This window comes from Triturus cristatus, chromosome 6, assembly GCF_964204655.1.
Source record: "Triturus cristatus chromosome 6, aTriCri1.1, whole genome shotgun sequence".
Classification (NCBI taxonomy): Eukaryota; Metazoa; Chordata; class Amphibia; order Caudata; family Salamandridae; genus Triturus; species Triturus cristatus.
The window spans coordinates 666,749,131-666,774,533 of record NC_140589.1 but is presented as its reverse complement, the minus strand read 5'-3'; the positions used below and the strand labels follow the sequence as shown (position 1 = coordinate 666,774,533).

General features: G+C 47.6%; 1 protein-coding gene across 1 annotated transcript in view; it reads right to left on the bottom strand.

Moving 5' to 3' along the window:
• Positions 1–25,403, bottom strand: part of MDN1 (midasin AAA ATPase 1) — a 2,002,810-nt gene that overhangs the window by 1,868,173 nt on the left and 109,234 nt on the right. The window contains exon 8 of the mRNA XM_085611158.1: positions 23,860–23,963. Within this exon, the coding sequence (XP_085467284.1) occupies positions 23,860–23,963 (104 nt within the window). The remainder of the gene's footprint in view (positions 1–23,859; positions 23,964–25,403) is intronic.

Sequence of the window (25,403 nt, the reverse complement as noted above, 5' to 3'; positions counted from 1 at the left end):
TCTCCAATGAAGAAATATCTTTTACAATATGTGCTCCATGATAATCACTAAAGAGATGTCACAAAGAGAACTATGAAAACTAATAGAAACGCAAACTAATGGGGATTATAGCTTCATGCTTCGAGATATGGCCTTAAATTTCTTTACGACATCCTAGAGCTACATGCAATTTTTTTATTTTTAATATTGATCTTTTGGTCAATGTTATCCTAAAGGGCTTAGTTTGGATTGACTCTGATATGAGGAAATGGCTTGTATTACATGATTTAGTGTGCGACCTTACTGTGTAATCCACTTACCAACCCCCTTTGGAAACCAGTCTGTTTCGGTTGTCAAACCTTCACCTCAACCCTGGGTAGTTGTGGCTCTGAGCAGCTGGGCTTACACAAGGAACAAGTGTAAAGCATTTAAACAGCAACACAATAACTGAAATCAACTAGACACCACGGAAATCAGACACAAAATATGACACCAATTTATAAAAAATACATAGTACTTTTATGCATTTTTAGACACCACAATGAAAAAGTTCCACCGGAGGATTCTGGAGATATGGAATTTACAAGATAGAGAGCTGCAACCTGAGCGCCCGCCGCTCCGCCACCGCTGCACTGGTCTGCTCACCCGAGCGCAACAACTCTTCGAACCCCACACGGAAATGTACTAAGCGGGTGTATTCTTGTGTTGCTGTGGAAAAGAAAGCGGAGAGTCCCACTGCCGCCACACACCAAAGTTCGAATCGAGTCGGGTTTACCTGCCGCTGCTCACGCTGTTCCCGGCTGAACCACTGCTGATTTGGCTGAACCACTGCTGATTTTGCTGAAACACTGCTGATTTTACTGTCTCACTGCTACGAGGCAGCAAGCAATCAGAAGCTTAGAAGCGGATTAAACTGAGCTTTTCCTAGACGCTCAGTGGAAACAGGGACACTCCCCTAACCCAGACTGCGCTACCCTACCTGCTGAACAAAACAATGGCAAGAACCGGCAGCATGGTGAAGATTCCTTAGGAACTGTAGCTGATCCACAGACTAATGACCTCCAGGCAGCTTCACTGATGAAGCACGAGCAAGATACTGCTTCTCCTACTTCCACAACAATTACCGGAGCTCAGACAGTCATAAAGACAGAAGTCTTCATGTTAACGACACAGCGTTAAGTATCCCCAGCGACTCGATTCTGGGTGTGACAGAGACAACAGATCACTCGCTTTGTTCATCCAGAGGGAATGGGGGAAAAAAGAGGCAACTTTAATACCAGAAACCATAAAAAAAAGAAACGACAAAGAAAGTGACCCGCGCGGTCATAACCCTACATCTACCAAACTGGGCATTACCAGTAGCCCACTTCGTAAATGGGTTACAGCAAAAGGGGAAGTGAAAACCTTGATTTCAAGACTTTCTGGCTCTGGTTTCGGCCCGGACCCAGGCCTTACCACTGGCCGTACTCTGGGCCCAGGGCTTGCCTCTGGCTTCACCTCGCTACATCACGACTCAAGATTGTCCCGCGTATCTGCATCAGCAAGCGGCCTCACACTCTCAGTAAGTTTTTCTTCTCCGTCTCTTCCAGCTCCCTTCCTGGCTGATGTTCAAACGAATGTCCTACCTGCTGGCTCAATGGATTCTTCTGCTTTTGCAAGCTTACAGGCACTACAGGCTTATAGAGAAGAAGTCCAGGCATATTACTCGCAGGCCAAAGCAGACAGCGCGTGATCAAGCAGGCTCTTGCTCAGGTAAACAAAGTAGCTGCACTAACAACGGATATCACAGAGCTGCAACAACGAGTTGCAGATACAGAGGATCATGCGATTAGGACCGCTAAGGTCTCTGACGCACACGAAAATCAGCTCATCTTCTTGCAAAGTAAAGTCGAGGACTGAGAAAACAGGCAACAATGTAATAACATTTGCCTGTTTGGTGTACCTGAAAAAGAAGGCACTGACACTAGAGCATTTATTGTACAACAACTCGAGAGCATTTCCTGATCTGGATGACTGGGACAGCCTAGTACGAGTACATAGATTGCCATCCACTGTCAACAAACCTGCAGGTCGTTTTTCTCTTTTTTTTGTCTATTTTGGAAACTACCTCTTACGAAAAGCAGTCTCCATCAAATCTCGCCCTACTGCCTCTGTCAGTGTGGGGGTTTTTATTCCATTTTCTGTAGGTCTGATCCCTGCAAGAACACAATGGCTAGATGCTGGAAACTGCGCTAGTTCAAAGACCCCTTAAAATCTGCAGGACACAGGTCTTTCTACAATAGCTCGGCTCGTTTTAAAATCATCAAAAATGGCCAAGTTGAATTGGTGTATACGGAGCAAGCTGCTCAACAGGCTTTGGCAAAGTGGCAACTAGAAACAAAATAATCTTGCTCTTCCTTCTCTATTTTTTGTTTACGCTAATGATATCATAAAGCATGGTTAAGGAGGGGAGCAAACGGATACTAGAGAGGTCATGCCAACAGTAAGCAACGTACTGATACTGACATTGTGGATTTTTAGGCAGGCCCCTTCTTTAGCCTCTGTTCTCACAGGGATTCCCCTGCGATCTATAAGTGATACGACCGTGCTTTATCCTTTTTTCACTTAATTTTCTGATCTGTTATTCACTTATAAAAAAAAATGGTTGTTTTTACTGACTGAGTTTGAGTTTCACGGTGCATGGGAGGGGTGGGGCGGTTCTCAGGGTGCTGGCGCTCTCATCAGCTGTCTTGCCAGGAACAGCAGGGAGGGGTTGATTCTTTTCCTAGGACACGGGGTGGGATCCGGGTAGATCAGTTTCGGAATGGTGGGAGGGTTTAGGCCTAAGGGGCTGGTTAAAAGCAATGGGGCTACGCGAACGGAATGGCAGGGAGTAGCTATTAAGCTGCAACTATATTGGGGTTGCATTATGAATAAGGTCAGAAAATGTATGTATTACACTAAAAAAAAGTATTTATTTACAAGGAAAATCTATATATTTCGTTCAATTTCTGATATTTTATTGCGCAACTTGAATGTCTCAGTTGGAATGTCTCTGGTTTGAACACTGCTAGCCAACATCGGCTCGTTCGGGAATAGCTAAACTTATATAAACCATATTTGGTATTTTTATCAGAAACACACCTAGCTCAAAGATAGGAAACTGCTTAACGAACTAAAATACCATACTATTGTCTGGACTTCGCAAAGTCTTTCGATCAGAGGAACTGCCTTTCTTGCTAGCAAAACTCTCACATACACAACATTCAGAGGTTTAGCAGACCCAAGAGGGAGGTGGGTGATCACTCAGCTGGCTAGCTTTGATGTTAAATACCTTTTGGTTAGTTTATACAGCCCCAATGCCAACAATCCCGAGATTTTCAATGAGCTAATGCTAATCTTATTGGAACTAGAAGGGGTGCTGATAATTATGGGGGATTTCAACTGCGTGATGAAATTTGCCATAGATTCCACTAGCCCTCGTACCACTGTAAGAATGTCAAAAGTAAGGGCATTGATTCTGGAATTAGCGTGTCTACACAATCTTAGAGACATATGGAGGAAGCTACACCCAGATCTTCCAGGCCACACTTATTATTCATGCCCACACAGGCAGTACTCCAGGATAGATATGGTGTGAGCTCACGATCAGATTCTTCAGAATGGGGAAGATCGAGCTCAGCCCAAAAATTACATCGGACCATAATCCCTTAATTCTTAGCTTTCAAACTCACCGGACAAGTAAAACCAGACACTCTTTTTCTCTTTCCATGATATCTACTGTCAGATAATCAGTATATTGCACTCATGGAAGGGCTTCCAGTAAAATTTATCCATCATGACTTTCTTGAGATCGCAAAGCCTCGTATCTATATCTGCATATGAGATTGACATTATTCCAAGAAACACCCTGTAAATATTTGATACGTAGAGATTACAAACACCTAACACAGCATAGAATAGATCCATGTGTCCAGCTTGAGTTGAAGTGGAGCCACATTTTGGGGACAGACATTTCTGTCACGGTAATGAACGATGCACTTACTACACTAAAAGAAGCTGTAGTGTCAGTCAATTTAAAGCTCCAACATTTTAGGACACTGTGTATGCTATATTACTCCCCTAAGATAGCAGGCTGGGGGAAAAGAGGCGATGAAGCCATCAACGACAAAACTAACTGCCCCAAGTGCGGAGCCTCCGCAGTTGACATAGTGCATATGCTCGCTACATGTCCGCTGATTTGGGTATTTTAGAAGGGCGTAAGCCATGTTTGCAATGATAGTCTAGAATTAAGATTTACTCTACAGGAAATTATCCTGGGATTTAAGGCCGACCCTAGCCCTGCACGCAACGCATTTTTAGCTATTTTATTAGATACCGCAAGTCTCACCATTGCCAGGGCTTTGATCTCCCCCAAACCTAGTAGCTCGGTAGAATGGTAGATCATGCTGGTCGAGATTTGTGAGAGGAGAAAAAGCTTTGGCAAAAGCCAGAGGTATACGTTCTATGTGGAAATTTCAAACTGTTTGGCATAAGCTACTTAAGGATTATAAGATTATATGATTTTCCTGTTTTATGTTTCTTTTTCTTTCCTTTTTTCCCCCGAGGGACCAAATTGTTTAATGAAAATTATGTGATCCGGTTGCTACCCCGTCCTCCCATTGTTGTATATTTGTATACATTGTGATGATCCCCTTTGCATTAATAAGTTAAAAAAGTTATAAAAAAAGGAGTTTACAAGATATAATAAATCGAAGAATTTCACTCAACCATGAACAAGCACTAGCAAATTCAATGAAATCAACACTTACAAACTTTTTCACCAAAATGTTGGGCTAGGTGTATTGCGGTCACTTAGAGTCACTTTAGGTGACCATCTCTAGTACAGAGACAGTCAGGAATAACAGAAAGGTCCTTAGAATCAGTTACCTTCACAGGGGATGGAGTCTCCAACAGTTCCAGGCACTTTATCCCTTCTGCAATGGACTCATAAGGTAGGCGTCCTGATGCAAAGGATCAAAGGATGCTGTGGGTGTCATGCGGTCAATAAACGTCTTCCACGAATGGCATTAGACCGTCCTGGTCACAGGGTCGATGTCCCTCAAAGTCCTCTAGTAGAAGTTCAGTCACCACTGGACTACCAGTAGCCCAGTATCTCGGTAACAGCCAAACCCTTCCCTAGAAGGTAATACGGCTTCTGGACTCAGACGACTCTACTCGGCCGGGTCCTGCTCCCTCCCTGCGCCATCTTGGAGGCGGAGGCAGCGGCGTGCGCGGGCAGTGTGGCGGGGCGGCGCGGGACCGCAGAGGTTGCCGCCGTCGCAGGTACGATAGCCCTGGTTGGATGCTGACGGGGCCCCGGCCCGAGGCTGGCGCCCGGAGGAGCCGGGGTGACTGCAGTGGACTCCCAGGCGGAGCTGAAGCGGGAATAGCAGTCCTGGTGAGTAACGCGCACACCGGAGCACCAAGCTCGGCGGCCCTGGTGTGGTGCGGCCGCGAGCGGAGAAAATCACGTGGTGCCCAAGAGCCTGAATACAGCTCCGGAGGAGGAGCGAGGGTGAGCGGGGACCCGGAGCCACGTGATTCAACACACCCGTGGGAGTCGGGGGACAAAGAGGGGGCGTGGCAGCCCCAGACTGGTGTGGATCGACCACTGGGATGAACGCGAGGCCCCGGCTTGGGCCTGGTGCAGCTGAGAGCCTGGTGAGAGGGATACTGAGGCATAACGGCCCTGGGATTCTTGGCCAGATACAGCCATAGGAGGTGAGCGCTGGCACGCTAGGAGGCATATAGTGGGACCGGTAACTACCCATACATGTAGGACCTGGGCAGACAGCTAGACGTGGAAGTGACTTCAGTTACAAGCCAGTCCAGACTTCAGGTGGAGGAGAACGGCTGTGAGGCGTACCTGCGGCTGGGGGTGCTTGGCCCGGAAGACCTTGGGCCTCAGTGAAGAAGCAGTGGCCTCACGGACAGGCAGTACGTTGTGGGACGGGGGCCGGCGGAGGTCCTGTGACTCTCAGTGGCGAAGGCAGGTGGCGGCTTGGGGGGCCGCGGCGGAAACCTCGGAGGAGCTCTGACTCCGGGAGGCTCAGCTGGCCGCTCGAATCTTGGTGGAGATGGTGTGACGGGGGGCCCTGGACGGAGAGTGGAGGGCGGACTGCTACCTCATCGATCGAGCTCAGAGGCGAGGAGTGGAGAAGCCAAGTCGGACTGCACCGTTTCAGAGTCTGAGGCCCGACGCTCGCGTGGGGCACCCGGAGGCGGACCGCACGGGCGTAATCACCCACGCTCAACGACCGGGGTCGGACTGGTGGAGGTTGGCCGGTGTCCTCACCCAGTGGGGCTCTAATTGCAGTGCTTCTATGGCGTCAGGAGGGAAAGGGGACAAGGCGAACGCCCAAAAGCAACTTGCTAAATTCGCATGGTCCAAAGGGGAAGGCAAGGAAGATTCGCCGCAGCTGGAGAAGGAGGGAGGGGCGAGGGCCTCTCAGCGAGGACCGGAGCAGACACTGCATGATGTCATGGCGGCTATCAACGGTGTGCGCGCCTCAGTGGACTCAGTCACAGTGGAGGTGTTTCTCATCCGTGCTGATTTCCGGAAGATGGACGAGAAAGTGAAAGAGTTCAAGGTGGTTACCAGTGCCCTCCAGATGGATACAACGGAACTACAGACCCAGATGCCCGAATTGAAGGAGAAGCAGGAAAGGATGGCACAGCAGCTCGATGACTATGAAGGCCGGGCCCGCCACAATAATCTCTGCATCTGGGGAATTCCGGAAAAAACGGAGGGGCCGGCGGCGGACCTCTACGTCGAAGACCTAATCACGAAACATCTAAAGCCTAACACTGTCCAGTTATTTCTCTATTGAAAGTGCTCATAGAGTGCCAGGTGGAAGGCCAAAGCCGGGAGCGCCCCCGAGGCCCCTCATCGCTCGGGTCTTTAATTACCGAGACACTATACTGCATACAGCGAGATCTAGTCCCCCGCTGAAAATAGACAATTTTGCTCGGGTCTTATCTTAGGGGTGGGCAGGGGGGTGGGTTCCAGAGGGTTCAGAAGTTAGGATGGTGTTTTCGTTTTGGAATATTTTATTGGTCAGCAAAGTGATGAAGTGCGTCGAGAGGTTACAGTGGACGGGGTCAACGTTGGAGGGCAGAAAGTGAGTGGGAGATCTCAGACTTCTCCTAGCCTAGTGATAATCAGAATATGGGGAAACAGTGTGTTATGTAGCAATGGGGGCTGATAGAGACCGAACCCTTTCGATAATGTCCTGGAATGTTAATGGGGTCGGTGATAAGATCAAGCAAGGGATAGTCCAACAGTACCTTAAGAGACATTCACCAGACATGGTCCTGCTACAAGAGACCCATCTGGTGGGTCAAAAAACCAAGGCCCTCACTAGGTGGGGTTACAAACTTCTGATACATGCAGACTACACCACGGGCTCTAGGGGAACGGCTATTTTGGTTAACAAACCCACACCCCTCATAGTACATAAAACATGGGCGATACAGGAGGACGTTTTGCAGGAGCTGAGGCCCAATGGAAGAGAAAGACTTTGAATATCATTTTGGTGTACTTGCCGCCCGCTCTGGGCCGGCCGGCATTGGCGGTACTGGGGAGGAAGCAGACCCGACTCCGAGAAAAGTGATTACAATATGACCTTAGATGACACTGTAGATCGCCACCCACCGAAGTCAAGAGAAAAAGCTAATGCTCTCCTGGCTAACTTTGTGCAGGCATTGGGTTTAGTGGACGTGGGTCACGCACTTCACCAGACAGGGAATTTATTTACATATTTCTCGAGTGTTCATCGTAGTCTATCACGTATCGACTATCTCCTCACACATCTGCCGTCGACAGGTAACTTCGCCCAATATAAAGTTCTACCCAGGGGCATCTCGGACCATTCCCCGGTCTGGACGGAATATCCACATTGGGAGAGAACAGCACGCTCCACCATTGTCCTTAACCCCTGGCTTTTACACGTACCTGACATCAGAGAGGAACTCCGCAGGCAAACGGAGAACTATTTCACTGAAAATGTGGGATCAGTCGACTCCGCGCAAGTACTCTGGGAAGCATACAAAGTGGTTCTTAAGGGACAAGCTCTGTCTTTAAAGACGGGCTATATTACCAAGAAGCATGAACTCTTGGCCCAGGTAGAGTCCGACCTCACCGAACTAGAGCAGGAGCACTCACAAGACCCCTCACCGACCATAACTCAGACTCCAAATGAAGCAAGATGAATACAGGCTAAAAACAAGGGAGCAGATGGTGGCTAAACATAACTCCACTCAATGTAGACTGTATGAACTTGGGGATAGGGCTGGCAGGACACTAGCATGGTTGGAAAGGCGCGAACAGGGAAATAGGTGGATCCATAAACTGACAACACCGAGAGGCGAGGAGGTGCTGCACCCACAAGACATAGCGGAGAAATTTGCTGATCATTTTGAGAAAATATATGCCCCCTCCACAGGCTATACGACTGAGGACTCTCGTAGGCTTCTAATCGATAAACGTATACCGAGCCTCTCGGAGGTGGAACGAGAGACTCTGGAGGCCGACCTTTCGAATGAAGAAATAAGCAAGGCCCTAGGGCAAATTAAATCAGGTAAGGCGATGGGGCCCAACGGGATCCCGATAGAGTTCTTGAAAGCCATGGCCTCTTTGACAGTGCCACACCCGAGAGCCATGTACGAAGAAAGACTAGAGATGGCCAGTTTACCAGTAGATCAGCGGCTTGCCACCATCGTGGTCATTCACAAACAGGGCAAGCCGTCAGATGAGTGTGGCTCTTACAGGCCGATTTCGCTGATTAACGCGGAGACAAAGGTGTTGGCAAAAGTCCTGGCGAACAGATTAGGGACTGTCTTTACATCTCTGGTCCACCCAGACCAATCAGGCTTCATGCCAGGGAGGAACACGTCCCTTAATATAAGGCAGCTCCATAATGTGATGGCTCATAGACAATATATTGAAAAGGACGCGGCGGTGCTATCTCTCGACGCCTCTATGGCATTTGACTCTATTGAGTGGCCATATATGTTTGAGGTCCTGAAAAGGGTGGGACTGGGCCCTAAATTTATAGCTTGGAAACAACTCCTGTATAATGGAGTGTTGTGGCAGGAGAGAGTTAATTGTTCTACATCCAGGATGTTCGAGTTACGAAGAGGGACTAGACAGGGATGCCCGCTTTCCCCGTTTATATTCGCCCTCATGCTGGAGCCCCTCGCGGACTGGGTCCGTAGAGATGTGATGATACGGGGATTGCAAGGGAAAGAGGGAGTGGAAGATCGAATTTCCCTGTACGCGAATGATATACTCTTATACCTAGCGTCCCCATACAAATCGATTAGAGTTGTGCTAGACATATTTACTAACTTCGGTAAATATTCGGGATACGCGATCAATTGGCGTAAGTCAGTCTTGTTTATGTTGCGAGTGGTAGCCCCTCATTTACCGGTAGAATGTGCTGTTGGAGTCGCAACGGAGGGGTTTCGAAACTTAGGGATATATGTCACATCGGATCAGGCCTGTTTTTACAACTCCAGCCTGGCCCCACCTTTGGCTCGGCTACGAGCAGATGTAATACACTGGAGGACTTTGCCCTGGACGTTGGTGGGGAGGGCAGCACTTTTTAAAATGTTAGCCCTTCCTCGTTTTCTCTATATACTGCAAAACTGTCCTCACCGAGTCCCAGATTGGTATTTTAAAGCGGTTGACGGGGAGATCCGCGCGCTGTTGTGGGATGGCAGGACCCCAGAATAGCACAGCAAAAATTTACGAAAGGCTGGTACGACGGGGGCATAGCACTCCCTGACATACAACGTTACTACTGGGCGGCGCAATTGGCGACCGTCAATCATTGGATATATCATCCTCCAGATGATCAAGCATACGTTCTGGATCGGTACCAAATGGACCGCTCAGGATATCTGGGGGCCCTGTACACTACGGGCAGGAGAAACAGGAAACATTTTGCTGGCCCTACCCAACAGACAGTGGAAATTTGGCATCTGGTCACATCCCGGTTGGGATGGACTATGTCCTCTCAAAGGCCACGCCATAGTGAGTTACCCGTAAGCTAGGTATGCTGTGCTATCAGCCAGGTTTCGATAAGCGGGACCTCATTGGGATATCGGTAGAGAAGGACCTGGTTAAGAGGGGCGCAATACTCACCTCTGGTGACCTCCAGAAACAGTACCATCTGGCACAAGGGGAATTGTACAGGTATCTCCAGATTCGACATGCGATCCAGTCAGCGTTTCCTTCCCTAAAAGACATTCCGGAATCGTCACCATTGGAAGATCGCCTATTAGACGGGCCACTTAGCCCGAAAGCAATATCTTTAACTTACAAAAAGTTAAGTAATAATTTGCCGGACACTTTCCTGAAGCTTAGAGAAAGGTTGCAGGCTGACATGGGCCCCCTGGATGACGAGGACTGGCAGGCAGCACTGATGTCCCCACCGAGAGGCGGCTATCACACAGAGATTTAGGCTGATCCAACTTAGGATACTCCACCGATCATATATCACAGGGACAGTTCTGGCAACAATAGGGGCCAAACCCGACGACCGATGCATTAAGGGATGTGGCGGACAGGCTACATTTTACCATACCTTATGGACATGCCCTCAGATATGCATCCTGTGGGAGGACGCTTCAGGACACATGTGTAAGTCGTTGGGGAAAGACATAGAATTAACACCGCAACTGGGATTGCTGAACGTATGGGGAGAGACCGACCTGACGGAAATTGAACAGCAGTTCGCCACACTGGGCTTTACATTGGTAAAAAGAGAACTTGCTAGGGGGGGGGGGGGGGGGGGGAGTGGGCTTGCCACGCGCCACTACGTGGGCCAAAGAAATGGACAGATGTATGTTGGCAGAAACCGAGGTGTTCAAAGCTAGGGGATGTCCAAAGAAATGGGATAAGAAATGGTCACATTGGAACAAATATCGGGGGGGGATCTATGTGTGTCGCCGGTTGTCGAAATGGAAATGCATAGGCAGATGGGTCCGACAGGAAATGTTTAGTATGCACGATGGAATTGTACGTCTACTCGACTGTCTGATGTAAGTTTGAATATATCGTCCAAACCATACATGTATCGCTATGACTGAAACCAATAAACAAAGTTTATAAAAGAAAAAAAGCATCGGAAAGCAATAATGTAATCTGATGAATGTAGTGATTCAGGTGGGATGTTCTTACCTGCTGCAGGCACTTTGTCCCCCTGTAGGAAGCTGGGTGAGCCAGCTTACTACACCTCCCTCTACTCTGCCCGCATCTTCCTATAGCCTGCGTCCTACTGCTACCTCCAAGTACTAAACATGGGGAAGCACTGCCCCAATGCTACAAGGTTTGATGCCATATAGATGCTACACATTAGGACAGGTCATGGCTTACCCGTAAACTTGATTGTAAAATTGTGTTGCTTCAAATAAAGCTACACAGTGATTGGCCATATTCTTTAATATGACCGGCCCTGCGCTGCGCTTCAACGTGGGTCCGTGAGAACAGTCAACCCAAAGCTCCATGATCACAACCAATCCTTGCGTTGCACCATGCAATTTATAGTAGCAAACAGCATGAGAGCCATGTAAGGATTTGGTTGAAGCAGGTGAATTATGCGCTCCGAGGGAGACTAGGTGGTAGTACTGTCTTCCCCCTCGCTGTCAAGCACATCGCAAGCTCAAGGGACTGAAGTGCGCATGCGGGGCTGGACACAGTGAGAGAAATGTCCAACCCGACATGCCTACCTAAAATTTATTCCAAGCTTGCAGACTGCCAATCAAAAGGATTGGCTACGCACTGGCCAAATTGCACCGCAGATGAGTTGTTTTTTTGTTTTTTTAAATAAGGGAAATAAAAAAATAATGAAAGGTTTACAACATGTGGCAGATCGAAGAGGGGCAACGCTCCTCTGCTCCTTAGGAGTAATCGCCCTTTGGAACACCTCTCTCCAGTGCAGGTCCCTATGGTCTCCTTTACTGGGAGTCATTAGCACGTCTCCCTAGGAGGGAAGAGAACGATCTCCGGTTCAACCTCCATGTGTAACCGTTATGGGCACAGAAGACTAAAGACAAAAAAGTGGCAATTTTTTTAAAAACTGCACACTAACTTGTTACATTAATTTTGATTTGGGAATCAAGTCGGAACTAATGTAACAGTTGTTTGATACCTCGGAGTACCAACTTTAGTTTAGGCGTTAGCATAGTTTATTGGTTAGCGTGTAACGCTGCACTCGCCAGTGGGGCAATCAAGTCTTTCCACAATAAACATTTATTTCATGTTTCTACCGTCGGAACAGGTAAAATTTGTGTTCTCCGTCAGAACACGTAAATACATGTTCTGTCCATAAAATATGCTGCACCCTGCTACAGGGCTTGGTACACCTACCAGAGGGGTGACTTGCACAGGTTTCAGGAGGACATCTGACTTTTCAATGGCTTTAAATGCCAAAATCAGCATAGCAGTTTAGAACTGCTCTTTCAGTCTGCAATGGTGGACTAGGAATCTCATTTACCTTAGTCACACCCAGGGTGGCACAACCAGTGCTGCAATCCCTGGGATCACTCTCCAACTTACAGGCTCTGGGTACCATATACTAGGAACTTTCATGTAAGTTAGCCTATGCCAAATGGGTATAGCCAATAAAACATACAGTTTGCAGTAAGGGCACTTAGGTCTAACTTGCAGGCCTCAGTGCACTCTCAGAATCGAAAAACCAGCAGCTTCAGTAAAAAAAAAAAAACGAAAAAAAAAACTGTGGGTGACCATACCAAAAGGCATTTCCTTACACATGGGATATTCATAAGCATTCATGTTTCTAAGGTTTTTAAAAGGGATTAATGCTATATAGCTAAGGATGCGGGAATGTGATCTTTACTGTGATACACTAGCTTCATAATCAAAGCATGTTCCGAAAGAACAAGTATTTGTCAAGCCTATAGGTCTTGCCTTTGGGACCTATTGAATTTGCCAATGCATTTTAGCAATACTGTACACCATCGTCAAAATACTTCTTGCCGATGCTGTGCAGCATGGCAAAAAAAGGCGCAACGACACAGCACTATCATGCCTTTCTCGAAGATGACGTAGATGCCTATTTTTGGTTATCATGAAAAGAAGTAGCGCGAAAGCCTCTTTTTTTGCTTGCTTGTTTTAAAGCGGCGAGGCGGCAGCAATTTGTTGCTGCCACTCCAAAAACACATTCATCTTTAAAACTTAACTTCGAAGGGGCAGACAAAGAGTGGGTCATAGGAGCAAGTGGGGCTTAAGGTAAAAATAAAGGCAAGTGGAGAGGAAGGGAAAAGCAAAATATAGTAGGATGGGGGTAACTTGGAAGGCGGGGGATGAAGCACATGAGGGAGAGCGCATGTTCTTGGGAAAGAGAAGGACACAAGGGAGACAGCTGTAAACACCTGCATTCTCTGGAGGGCTTAACCAAAAAGAAAGGAATATGCTACTTACCAGTATGCATATGTTCTTGGCATGTAGAGCTGCAGATCCACACACTGTGCATAGATCGCCATCTGGTGTTGGGCCCAGATGTTTGCACTTGTTTTTGTCTTGCAAAGTCTTGGGAAGTCATGAGGTAGGGGACTCCTCCTTTGGATCATAGTGCGCATGGGCATCGGCTCCATCCTCAGACTGTTTTTCGCCAGCAGGGAAATGATGGAGCTTTGTAAGAAACAGGAAAGATGCCTATGTATGCTGTATCTAAATAAGATAATACTGGAACAGATAAAGGTAGCCAGGGAGGCGGGTGGGCGTGTGTAGATCTGCAGCTCTACATGCCAAGAACAGATGCATACTGGTAAGTAGCATATTCCGTTCGAGGCATATGAGCTGCAGATTACAAACTATGCACTATCCGGAATGCCAAGAAAGCCGCCTTCAAGAACCGACTAGATAACGCCCACAACAGCAAGGAATTATTCAACATAGTCAAGGAATTTACCAACCCCTCGGCCAACTCCAACGACATCACCCCCTCTCAAGCCCTCTGCGACTCCCTAGCCTCATTCTTCCACAACAAAATTGCAGACATCCACAACAGCTTCGACAACCGACCCAGAGACCAACCCACCCAACCCCCTGCAGGACCCCCACCCCCCCCCGAATAGCCTCAATGACTGGAAGCCAATCTCCACTGAGGACACCATCCGTCTGATGAACTCTATCCACTCAGGATCCCCCACAGACCCATGCCCTCACCACATCTTCAACAAAGCAGACTCCGTCATAGCACCACACCTCCGAGACGTCATCAACTGCTCCCTCAAATCCGGCACTTTCCCGGAAAGCTGGAAACATGCCGAACTCAGCGCCCTTCTGAAGAAACCCACAGCTGACCCCACCGAACTCAAAAACTACCGCCCCATCTCGCTCCTCCCATTCCCGGCCAAAGTCATCGAGAAAGCGGTCAACAACCAGCTCGCCGCCTTCCTCGAAACCAACAAATCCCTCGACTCCTCACAATCCGGCTTCCGAGCCAAGCACAGCACTGAAACCGCCCTCATCGCCGCAACAGACGACATTCGAACTCTACTGGACAATGGAGACACAGTCGCCCTCATCCTCCTCGACCTCTCCGCAGCCTTCGACACGGTCTGTCATAGCACCCTTTTACAACGCCTCAAACGTCGGAATCCAAGGAAAAGCACTGGAATGGATCACCTCGTTCCTCACCGGAAGAACCCAGAGAGTCCGCCTTCCACCATTCAAGTCAGAGGCCACTGAAGTCATCTGCGGCGTACCACAAGGATCTTCACTCAGCCCCACCCTCTTCAACGTATACATGAGCCCCCTCGCGGTCATCGCACGCCAACATAACCTCAACATCATCTCCTACGCCGACGACACTCAACTGATCTTATCACTCACCAGAGACCCTAACACCGCCAAAACCAACCTGCATGAAGGAATGAAAGAAGTAGCCGAATGGATGAAACACAGCCGTCTGAAACTGAACTCAGACAAAACAGAAGTCCTCATCCTAGGCACCTCCCCCTCCGCCTGGGATGACTCTTGGTGGCCAGAGGCCCTTGGAAAAGCACCCATCCCGACAGACCACGCACGGAACCTGGGCGTCATCCTGGATTCCTCACTCTCGATGAACAGACAAGTCAACGCCGTTTCTTCATCTTGCTTCAACATTCTTCGCATGCTCAAAAAAACATTTAGCTGGATCCCCACCGAAACTAGAAAAACAGTCACCCACGCTCTGGTCACGAGCCGACTGGACTACGGAAACACCCTTTACGCCGGTACCACCGCAAAACTCCAGAAAAAACTCCAACGCATCCAGAACGCTTCAGCTAGGCTCATATTAGACATCCCGCGTAAAGAACACATCTCTGGTCACCTGAAAAACCTCCACTGGCTCCCCGTCAATAAGAGGATTACTTTCCGCCTCCTAACCCACGCACACAAAGCACTCTACGAAATCGGACCCGAATGCCTCAACACACGACTGTCCTTCTACACCCCCCCCCCGCCAGCTACGATCCTCCAACCAGGCCCTTGCCACTGTACCTCGCATCAACAAAACCACCATGGGAGGTAGATCCTTCTCCTACCTGGCAGCTAAAACCTGGAACTCACTTCCCACTCACCTTCGCCTTACTCAGAACCACCTAGCATTCAGAAAGCAACTTAAAACGTGGATATTTGACAAGTAAGTCCCCACCCTTCTTCAAGCGCCTTGAGACCCTCTGGGTATGTAGCGCGCTATATAAATTTATTGACTTGACTTGACTTATAGCAGTATCCCGTCCTAGCGGCGACCACCAGTATCTGTTGCAGTAGTTTAAAATAGTGATTGGAGTACAGCTTGGCCCACACTAGCCTGTTTAGTTTGTACATCTACACAATAGTGTTTGTGAATGTGAGTGTGTGCGGTGTAGACCATGTAGTTGCTTTACAGATATCGTCTAAGGGAATGTTCCCTAAAATGCCATTGAAGCCCCTATCTTTCGTGTAGAGTAGGCTTTAGGAGGAACAGATAATGTGCGTTTTGCTTTGTGGTAGCAAATTTGTATGCATTTGACAATTCACCTAGCTATCCCAGATTTTGACACGAATAGTTGTTTGGTCTTACGAAAAGGTTGTGTTCTCTCTATGTAGTATAGCAGTGCTCTTTTGACATCTACGGTGTGAAGAGCTCTTTCTGCGACTGTTTGTGGCTGCGAGAAGAATACAGGCAGCTCTACAGATTGGTGGAGGTGGAAGGGAGAAATGACTTTAGGGAGGAATTTAGGATTAGTTCGGAGAACAACCTTATTATGATGCATCTGCAAGAAGGGTTGGAGCTTGTAGTTCGCTAACTCTTCGTAGAGAAGTAATGGCTACTAGGAAAGCAGTTTTCCATGTCAAGAATTGTAGCTCACATTTATGTAGAGGTTCAAATGGAGGCCCCATTAGTCATGTGAGAACGATATTTAAATTCCACACAGGTGAAGGTGGTACCCTGGGGGGAATGATTCTTTTGAGTCCCTCCATAAAGGCCTTTATGGCAGGTACTCTGAAAAGTGATAGATGCTGTCTATTTTGTAGATATGCTGCTATGGCAGCAAGATGCAGTCTGATAGAAGTGTAGGCTAAGTTGCATCTTTGGTGGTGTAGTAAGTAGCCTATGATGTGTTGGATAGACACATCTAGGGGATCTGTATTATTGTTATGATAGTATATTACGAATCGTTTCCACTTGGCTGCATAGCGTGCTCTAGTGGTAGGCCGTCTAGCTTCTTTAATGACGAGCATACAGTCAGGGGGAAGATTAAGGTAACCGAATTCTAGGGCTTCAGGAGCTAGATCGCTAGGTTGAGCTGAGCTGGGTCTAGGATCTCTCTGTGGTTCTGGGTTAAAAGGCGAGGAGAGAGGTGTAATTTTTGGTGCGGAACTAGAGAGAGTTTCAGGCAATGTGGTGTACCATGGTTGTCTGGCCCAAGTTGGAGCAACTAGGATGAGCGTTAAGGAGTGTTGCTGTAGTTTGCGCACCCTAGTGGAATGAGTGGGAGAGGCGGAAAAGCGTACGCAAATCTGCCTGACCAGTTCATCCATATTGCATTGCCTTTGGACAATGGGTGAGGATACCAGGCGGCGAAGCTTGGGCATTTGGCGTTTTCTTGGGTGGCGAAGAGGTCTATCTGTGGTTGCCTCCACATTTTAAAAAACGGTTGAAGAACTTGCGGTTGAAGTTCCCACTCGTGGATTTGTTGTGTTTGACGGCTCATCAGATCGGCTATTGTGTTTTGGACTCCTGGGACATGTTGGGCTAGGAGAAAAATGTTCTGAGGTATAGCCCACCTCCATATGCACTATGCCAGCTGAGAGAGCTGCAGAGAGCATGTCCCGCCTTGTTTTTGTATATAATACATGGCTGTCATGTTGTCCGTGCGGACTAAGACAGCTTTGCCTGATATGTGTTTTTGAAATGCTTTTAAGGCTAGGAATATGGCTAGTAACTCCAGGTGGTTAATGTGGAGTAACTTTTGTTGAGGTGTCCACCTGCCCTGCATGGTGTGATGTAGTAGGTGAGCTCCCCAGCCGGAGAGCGATGCGTCCGCCGTCATAACTATTTGAGGAATCGGCTCTAGGAACGGTCGCCCTTTGGAAAGGTTCTTGGTGTTCCACCACTGCAGAGAACGATGGGTACGACCGTCTACCAACACCAGATCTGTAAGCGGACCTTGAGCCTGGTTCCATTAGCGTGCTAAGCACTCTTGGAGAGGACGCATCTGGAGTCTTGCATGAGGCACTATGAATATGCAAGAGGCCATCATCCCTATGAGTTGCATGAACACTCGAGCTGGAAGAGTGTTGTGGTTGGAATTTGGTGAGAAGAGCTTGTATGCTTGCTATCCTGGCGGGACTGGGATAGGCTAGCGCCCTTAAGGTGTGGCACCGAGGTATTGTTGCGTGTGGGACGGTTGTAGCTGGGACTTGGCGTGGTTTATAGCGAACCCCAGGTCGTGAAGTTGTTGAATAGTGGCGTGAGTGTGTTGTACACACGGATTGTATGAGCCGGCTCTTATGAGTCAGTCGTCTAGATATGGGAAGACGTGTATGTGCTGTCTTCTTAGGTGTGCTGCCACCACCGCTAGGCACTTGGTAAACACTCTTGGTGCTGTGGTGACTCCGAATGGGAGTACTTTGAATTGATAGTGCTGACCGTCCACTACGAATCTGAGATATTTTCTGTGAGGGTTTTGAATGGGAATGTGGAAATAGGCATCCTTGAGGTCTAGGGTAGCAAGGAAGTCGCCCTGTGAAAGCAGAGGAAGGACCTGCTGAAGTGTGACCATGTGGAAATGAGTATGTATAGGTTTAGGGGTCTGCGGTCTAGAATAGGCCGTAGAGAGCCGTCCTTTTTTGGTATGAGAAAATAGAGGGAGTAAACTCCCTTGTTTTGTTGGTGCAGGGGAACTGGGTCTATTGCACTTTTCTGTAGGAGGGAGATTACCTCCTGCTTTAGCAGTAACAGATGTTCTTGCGACAATGGGTGGTATGTTTGGGGGGGGTAGATGTAAGTTCTAGACAGTAGCCTGATAGAATTATCTGTTGCACCCACCTGTCTGAAGTGATGTTTGCCCAGGCAGGGAGGAATTGGTGGAGTCTTCCCTCGACTGGAGTGGAATGGTCTGAGGGAAGTGGGGGGAATTGGAGGGAAGTCATGGGGTGGGGGTGGAGGCAGAGCGGGAGTTGTTGTTTTTGCCTCTGCCTGTTGTTCCCCCTGTAACCACCTCTTTGGTAACCTCTAGTAAAGGTGGATTGGGTGGGAGCCTTGTAAGAAGTGGAAGGGCTATCAGAGGAGTAGCCTCTGTGGGTGCTTGTGAAGGATGAGCGACAAAAAGGCCGTCTGGGAGCTTGCAACTGCAAGGCGCCCATATATTTGGCTGTGTCTGTATCCTTTTTCATTTTTTCAAGTGATATGTCCACATTAGAGCCAAATAGGTGTTGCTCATCGAATGGCTGATTGAGTATGGAACTCTGGACTTCAGGTTTAAAACCCGAGATGCGTAACCAGGCATGCCTACGTAGAAGGACACTGGTCTTTATTGCCCTTGAGGCGGTATCTGTCACATCTAAGGCACAACGGATGGAGGCGTTCGTGATGGTTTTGCCTTCCTGTATGAGTTCATTGGCCCTGTTTTTATACCTGTCAGGGAGGTGCTGCATTATGGACTCAAGCTCATCATAATGTGCCCGGTCATACCTGGCTAAAAGCGCTTGGGTATTGGCAATGCACAATATGTTTGCTGCCTTTGATGCCGTTCGTTTGCCAGAGGCGTCCAGGAGTTTAGATTCCTTATCTGGTGCATCACCTGATGTTTGGGGATTGGCTCTCTTCCTTGCATTGGAGACTACAAGGGAGTCTAGAGGTGCGGGCCTTTAATGTAGGCTGGATCAGTAGGGGCAGCCTTATACATTTTTTTCTATTCTCGGGTTGATAACTCGAGCGCTGACTGGGTCTTTAAAGACCTCTGGTGCATGCTTAATGACCCCTTTAAGCATGGGTAGAATTGAGGTGGACCCTTCGTGTGGTGTCAAAAGTGTCCATGAGAAAATCTTCATCTACGTGGGTCTGTATAAAGGGCAACCCCATGGTACTGGGCAGCTCTGTGGAGGAGCTGGTTGAAGCAGATATTGTCCTCTGGAAGGGAAGGCCTGGCTGGATAGATGTCATCTTGTGGGGTGTAAGGGATGTCTGGGACACTATAATCATCCCAGAGGTCGGGGGGCTAGTAGGGGGTAGGGTCCCCTAGGGGTTGATCGTCTGCACCTCCCCCTGCATCATCTGAGGTGTTGGCATCGTCATCATCTATTGGAGTAGGTGACGGTGTAGGAGAGCGGTGTGGTGTGAGGGGGGAGGAGGAGGAAGAGGAGAAGGAATCCTTAATTGAGAGGTAGCAAAGTCTCTCTTTTTTGGTGGTGGAGCCGGTGCAGGCGTATCTAGGGGTCTCTTCTTGATGCTAAGCATTAAGTGACCAGCCAGTCTTAGGATCCTTCACAAGAGTTTTTTTGGGGTAGGATCTGGGCGTAAGAGTTCTTCTGGTGGAGGCAGATCCTTCGGAGCCAACAGTTTTGGTGCCGTAGTCTTTTTCGGCGCCGACTCGGTAGCGATTCTGGGTTTGGGACCGTGCGGTTTTGCAGTGTCTTTGGCCTATGGAACCGGTTGTTTCTTCGGTTCCGAGGTCTTTTTCGGCTTCGAAAGATGGGAGTCGGGGCCCTTTGGTGGCAGTGTTTTGCTCGGCTCCGAGTGTGTTGTCGGTGTCGAGGAGCCGGTGGTAGTCTTGGACGCCGAGTGTTTAGATGTCGAAGCAGCGGTCGGCGTGGATGAGGAAGAGGACGATTTATTTTTCGGTGCCGGGGTATGTTTCCTCGGTACCGAGAGTAGGCTGACTCGAAGCCTGAGTCACCTGAAGGCTTAGTAGGCTTCTTTACCGGGCCCGAAGGTGGCGCATGGGAAGCAGTCTCTCGATGTGCACCTGGGCGTGAAGGTGGGACTGAAACCTTTATTGATAGTTGGGGAGGGGGGGGTGTGGGGGTTGGAGGTTGGTGTCTGGGTCGACGCCTGTACTCCCGGCCCTCTGAGCTGGTGTGATGTCTGACGTCGGAGTCGCAGATAAGGCCTTCTTCGACCCGCCCCTGCTCTGGAACATCGACGCCTTCTTGGAAGATGTCATCGGGGATCGAAGATGACGAGCAAGCCATTGTTCTTCTAGCTCGACGGTCCCAGATCGTCTTCTTGGAGCGGAAGGAGGCGCAAGCTGGACAGTCTCTGGCCTCGTGCTACGGTGAGAGGCAGAGGTTGCACACCTCATGCAGGTCGGTGTGGGGAAACTTCGACCCATATCGAGGACACTTCTTGAATGGCGTCTTTTCCATGAGCTAGAAGATGAGTCCGAGGTAAGCCCGAAGGCCTTCGTCGACGACCGGAATCGAAGATTTCGAAGCTGAGTCGCGTGGATTGGGAAAACACGATCGAGACAATACCATCGAAAAGGGAAGGATTGCGCGTCGAAAGAGAAAACCGTTAACGGTTCCGAACTGGAGCGCGAGAAACACATCCGAGCCTGATGGCGGAAAAAAACAATCTGAGGATGGAGTCGATGCCCATGCGCACTATGATCCAAAGGAGGAGTCACCTACCTCGTGACTTCCAATGACTTTCCAAGTCAAAAACAAGTGCAAAATTCCGGGCCCAACGCTAGATGGCGATCTAAGCATAGTGTGTAATCTGCAGCTCATATGCCTATAACATAAAGTTCCCTAAATGAGAGCAGTGGAAGTATAGAAGCCAGTCAAAGAGAAAGATGGCAAATAGGCTATGCTACAGGGTAGGGCCAAACACAAGATGGACAAGCTGGGACAAAAAAAGTCCTAGAAAGGCAACCAAATGAAAAGGGACAATAAACCCGAACACTATTAAGCAACTGGCAGGCTGCACGCCTCTGATAGCTCTTAGTAGGCCCATAATAGATCTTTCATAACCAGTCAACTTACACTGTCTGGTAGAAGAGGCCTAAAACAAGCACTGTTCAGAAGGCATGCGAAAAGGAGCTATACCAGCAACAAACACAAAACAAACAAAATCCCCACTCTTAGGAAATGTTTAGGTGCTCCCTGTGATGTTCAGATGATGACAATAGATGTCCAGTACAGAGAGAGAATACAATTTACTGCTTTGAAGAGATCAATGAAGGACCATCGCAGTCTCTTTCTTTACATTTCTAACGAAGGACTAGAGTGAGCCAATCACAAATATGCTTTATGTCCACATGGATAACTAGGTGCCTACCAGCTGCAATCACTTGAAAATAAGGTAGAAAGATACTATGTTCTGTAATCAATGAATTCTTGCAGATGCCTGCAGAATCTTACTGAAAAAGTCTCATTCATTTGCTTTCTGTTTTGCTGTTTTTGCCACGGACCTTTGGCTTTTACTCAATTGCGCACAAAAATAGGTAGAGGAGGTCCAGCAGCAACAGGTCTTATGGTGATATATTTCACACAACTGCCAATCAATCACAAATCCTAGTACCTCACACAGTAAGAACATAGGCGCTTCAGTACATTAACTGCAGAATATCGGCAGAGGTTAGTAATGCAACAGGGAGGTCATTCAGGGCCTCACCTGGCAGTTCAGGATAATGTTCCCATAAGGAACAGGGTCAGAAAAATTTGCATAAGGCGGGCTCCTGTGTAGAGTGGCATGGTAGCAAAAAAAGCAATGGACTGAGATGCGGCCCAGAGTGATTGCCAGTGACTGAGATCTTTCAAGCATTCAATCCATCACCTGGTTACACTTGTGGTACTACTTGTCATGACATTTTTGACTCAACTACCAATCAGTCACAAATGCAAGCACTTCATCCACCATATCAACATAGGCAAGTTCGGTACATTAACTATAGAATATCAATAAAGGGTAGTAATGAAAAAGGGATTTCAGTGTGGGATTTTCAAAACCATGGGCAGAGTAACTCTGTATTGTTAGTCCTTGGGTCCAAACTACCACCTCACACTCCCATGCTGGACCCTCACAGGCACATTGCAATTCACTTTCTTTAATCGATACATCCAGGGGCAAAGGCTGTGGCTAGGAATTCTCCAAGGCAACCATGCTACACACCAATTGCAAATGCCTGCACGTCGGAGCAGGATCACACACTCCTCAACAGTACTTTCTCTTCTGCACCACAGAGATGGCAACACCAACATCAACAGGGGATGCTGGCAGCAGTGCTTCAGGACGCGAAGCGCCTGGAATATTCCATGGAACGAGAACTGTGATACTAGGTGTGAGAGAGGAACCATAAGGAGAAGATGCTGGGACACAGTGATGTAGCCAATCACACAGCTCACACAAAATATGGAGGAGAGCAGAATCGGCCGCCAGCCCTCCCATTCCTACTCACCAACTGAAGACTGTGTGCGGGTGTGGGATAGTTACTGCAGTCTCCATGAAGAGTTTGCAAGTTAACTGCAAGAGCTTCCCTTTCGACGTACCTACAATTTCTTTTTTCCGGAGTTTTATATACCGCAAATTTGACCTGAAGGTATCAGAGCGCTTCACATGAGCACCAGTTGCATTACAGAGGGACACATTCATTTTGTTAGGCACAGAGAGATTAAGTGATTTGTCCACAATCACAGTACGTTGAGCGTTCCTGCCGAGACTCGAACCCGATTCCCCAGCTCCAAGGTCGACCACTCTAGCAGTCAGGCTACATCCTCTCCCCTAATTCTTTAGGTAAACAAGTTTTGATGTGTTACATCACCTGCATCAATTCAAGACGGTGTGCCTGAACCAAGGGATACAAATGGATTACCTTTCACATACAACAGTACATGGGCAAGAGCTATGCCACATCCCTTCTCCAAAGCACCCACCCCCACTCTACCTCAACACCCTAGACAAGATCACCTATTTCCAAAGATCCACCATACTGCGCGGACCGTGGTCACTTACGCAGTCAGAGTCAAATACAAAGCAAGTGTCCATTACCCTATCATGCACAAGGTTTTCACTGGGGAAAAGACCTTAAGTAACGCCAAAGCTCAAGCAGGCTCTTTCAAGGAATTTCCAGGACTCTTCGGGGTGAGAAGCTTCTATACACAGCAGTGACCATGCATTGAGCAAAACTCAAACACCTTAAAAAATAAGGATTTTGAAAGACTCCGTGTAAAACAATCAAGAAAATAAATCAACCAAATGTCTTTAAAGGAAAAAACTTAATAAACATGCCTTCAATAAAAGTAATGTTTAAGAATTTAAGTACAAGTTTAAAGTTACTTCGGCTTTAAGTTCCAGGACTTAATAAAAGCAGGGCTCTAAGATACGCACAGAATCTTTTTCTTTCACCATTTCTTACCGCCTGGTTGCAAAGAACTGGAATCCAGGGGAAACCTTGAAACAATCACCACGGCCAGGAATCATCAACTCTCCATTTTCCAAAAGAGGGATCAGAACAGATATCTAGATTAGAAAAGAAAGGTAATCTAAAAATTCCTAATGGTATGAAGCAGTTTGCAAGTTTTAAAAACACAAGTGAATTCCAGTCACAAGCATCTGTGAGGATGAAGTAGGTGATAAAATGCCCTGAAGATTAAACATATGAAGAATTCCATCACCAGAAAGTATGATATGTCTGTGTCTGGCTTCAGTTTATTTCATGCACAATGCAAGCCTGTCCTAATAAACAATATATCTTGGCTGACCACAAAAACAAAAATTTCAGCCAAAAGACACTGTCCAGATTAAAAATCAAACCGCAAAATAGATGGCTTTGTGGTCTACACTCAAAAAATGAAGCATTGAGATTTTTTTTAACACAAAGTAAGATTCTTTACAACAATGTCACAGCCATAAGTAAGCGTTTCCAAATGTCTAGAAATTATTAAGAAGGCTAGTTCTAACATTCAAGAATGAATGTATTGTTAATTAAGGTTTTTTTTAAGTGAACAAAAAAAGTGATGGGTGGGATTCTTGAATTAATCTCAGACACCTATTACTGGCACCGCATCCCAGACTATCATTTTTTTGCCCACCTTGCCATCTAAGATTAAGCCCTGCCATATGCTTATCAGCCTTGATCCTGCTCCAATAGGCAAAGACCAGAGCGAACTGCCAAGTCCCTATCTAAACCAGAACACAAGCAACCCAAAGCTCTTCATTTTGAAACCGCTAGGTTCCAGAGCAACAGTGAGTATGGGACCCATGTTTTGGCATATCCAGCGCGCTTAAGGTGTCGCACTAAAAGTGATACTTCAATGTGGTACCTGACGTGGCCACGAGTATGCCCAGACGTCAGTCCCATGATCACTGTGCAAATGGAACCTAGACTGAGAAGCCCCAACCAAGACGAAACCAGTCTTGGGTTGCGTATGTTTTGGTTCAGGAAGGTCAAAACTAATTTGCACATACATGGCTATACCCAGAATGATGTGGCATAGTGTGCAAAATACCTATGGTCTGGGATGCAGTCCCAATTTTTTTTCCAGTGGCTGAGATTAATTCAATCATTTCACCCATCACTTTTTTGCATGATTCAATAAATCTTTATTTACCACACATACAAAACACATGCCAGTATACGCCAACTACAACTCGACCAGAACTGGTCTTCGAACCTAATAGATTCGTTTTGAAGCAGGCTCCAATAGCCCTTCTTTTGAAATGTTTTAGTTAAAAAACATGACCATCAGAGAACGCATTGTGAGCACATCATTGATGGTTAAATGAAGTGTTTTTTCTCACTGTATATTCCACCAGAAGTGGGTCAGGGCTAAAAAGATCATAACAATATTACTAGACCTGCAGGTCTAGTAACTTGAAACTTTTACTCGACCTAACTGTGTAATGCACTTGTGTGAGAAAGTGCCATCTTTCTTGCATGATATGCCCCCACTTTTTGCT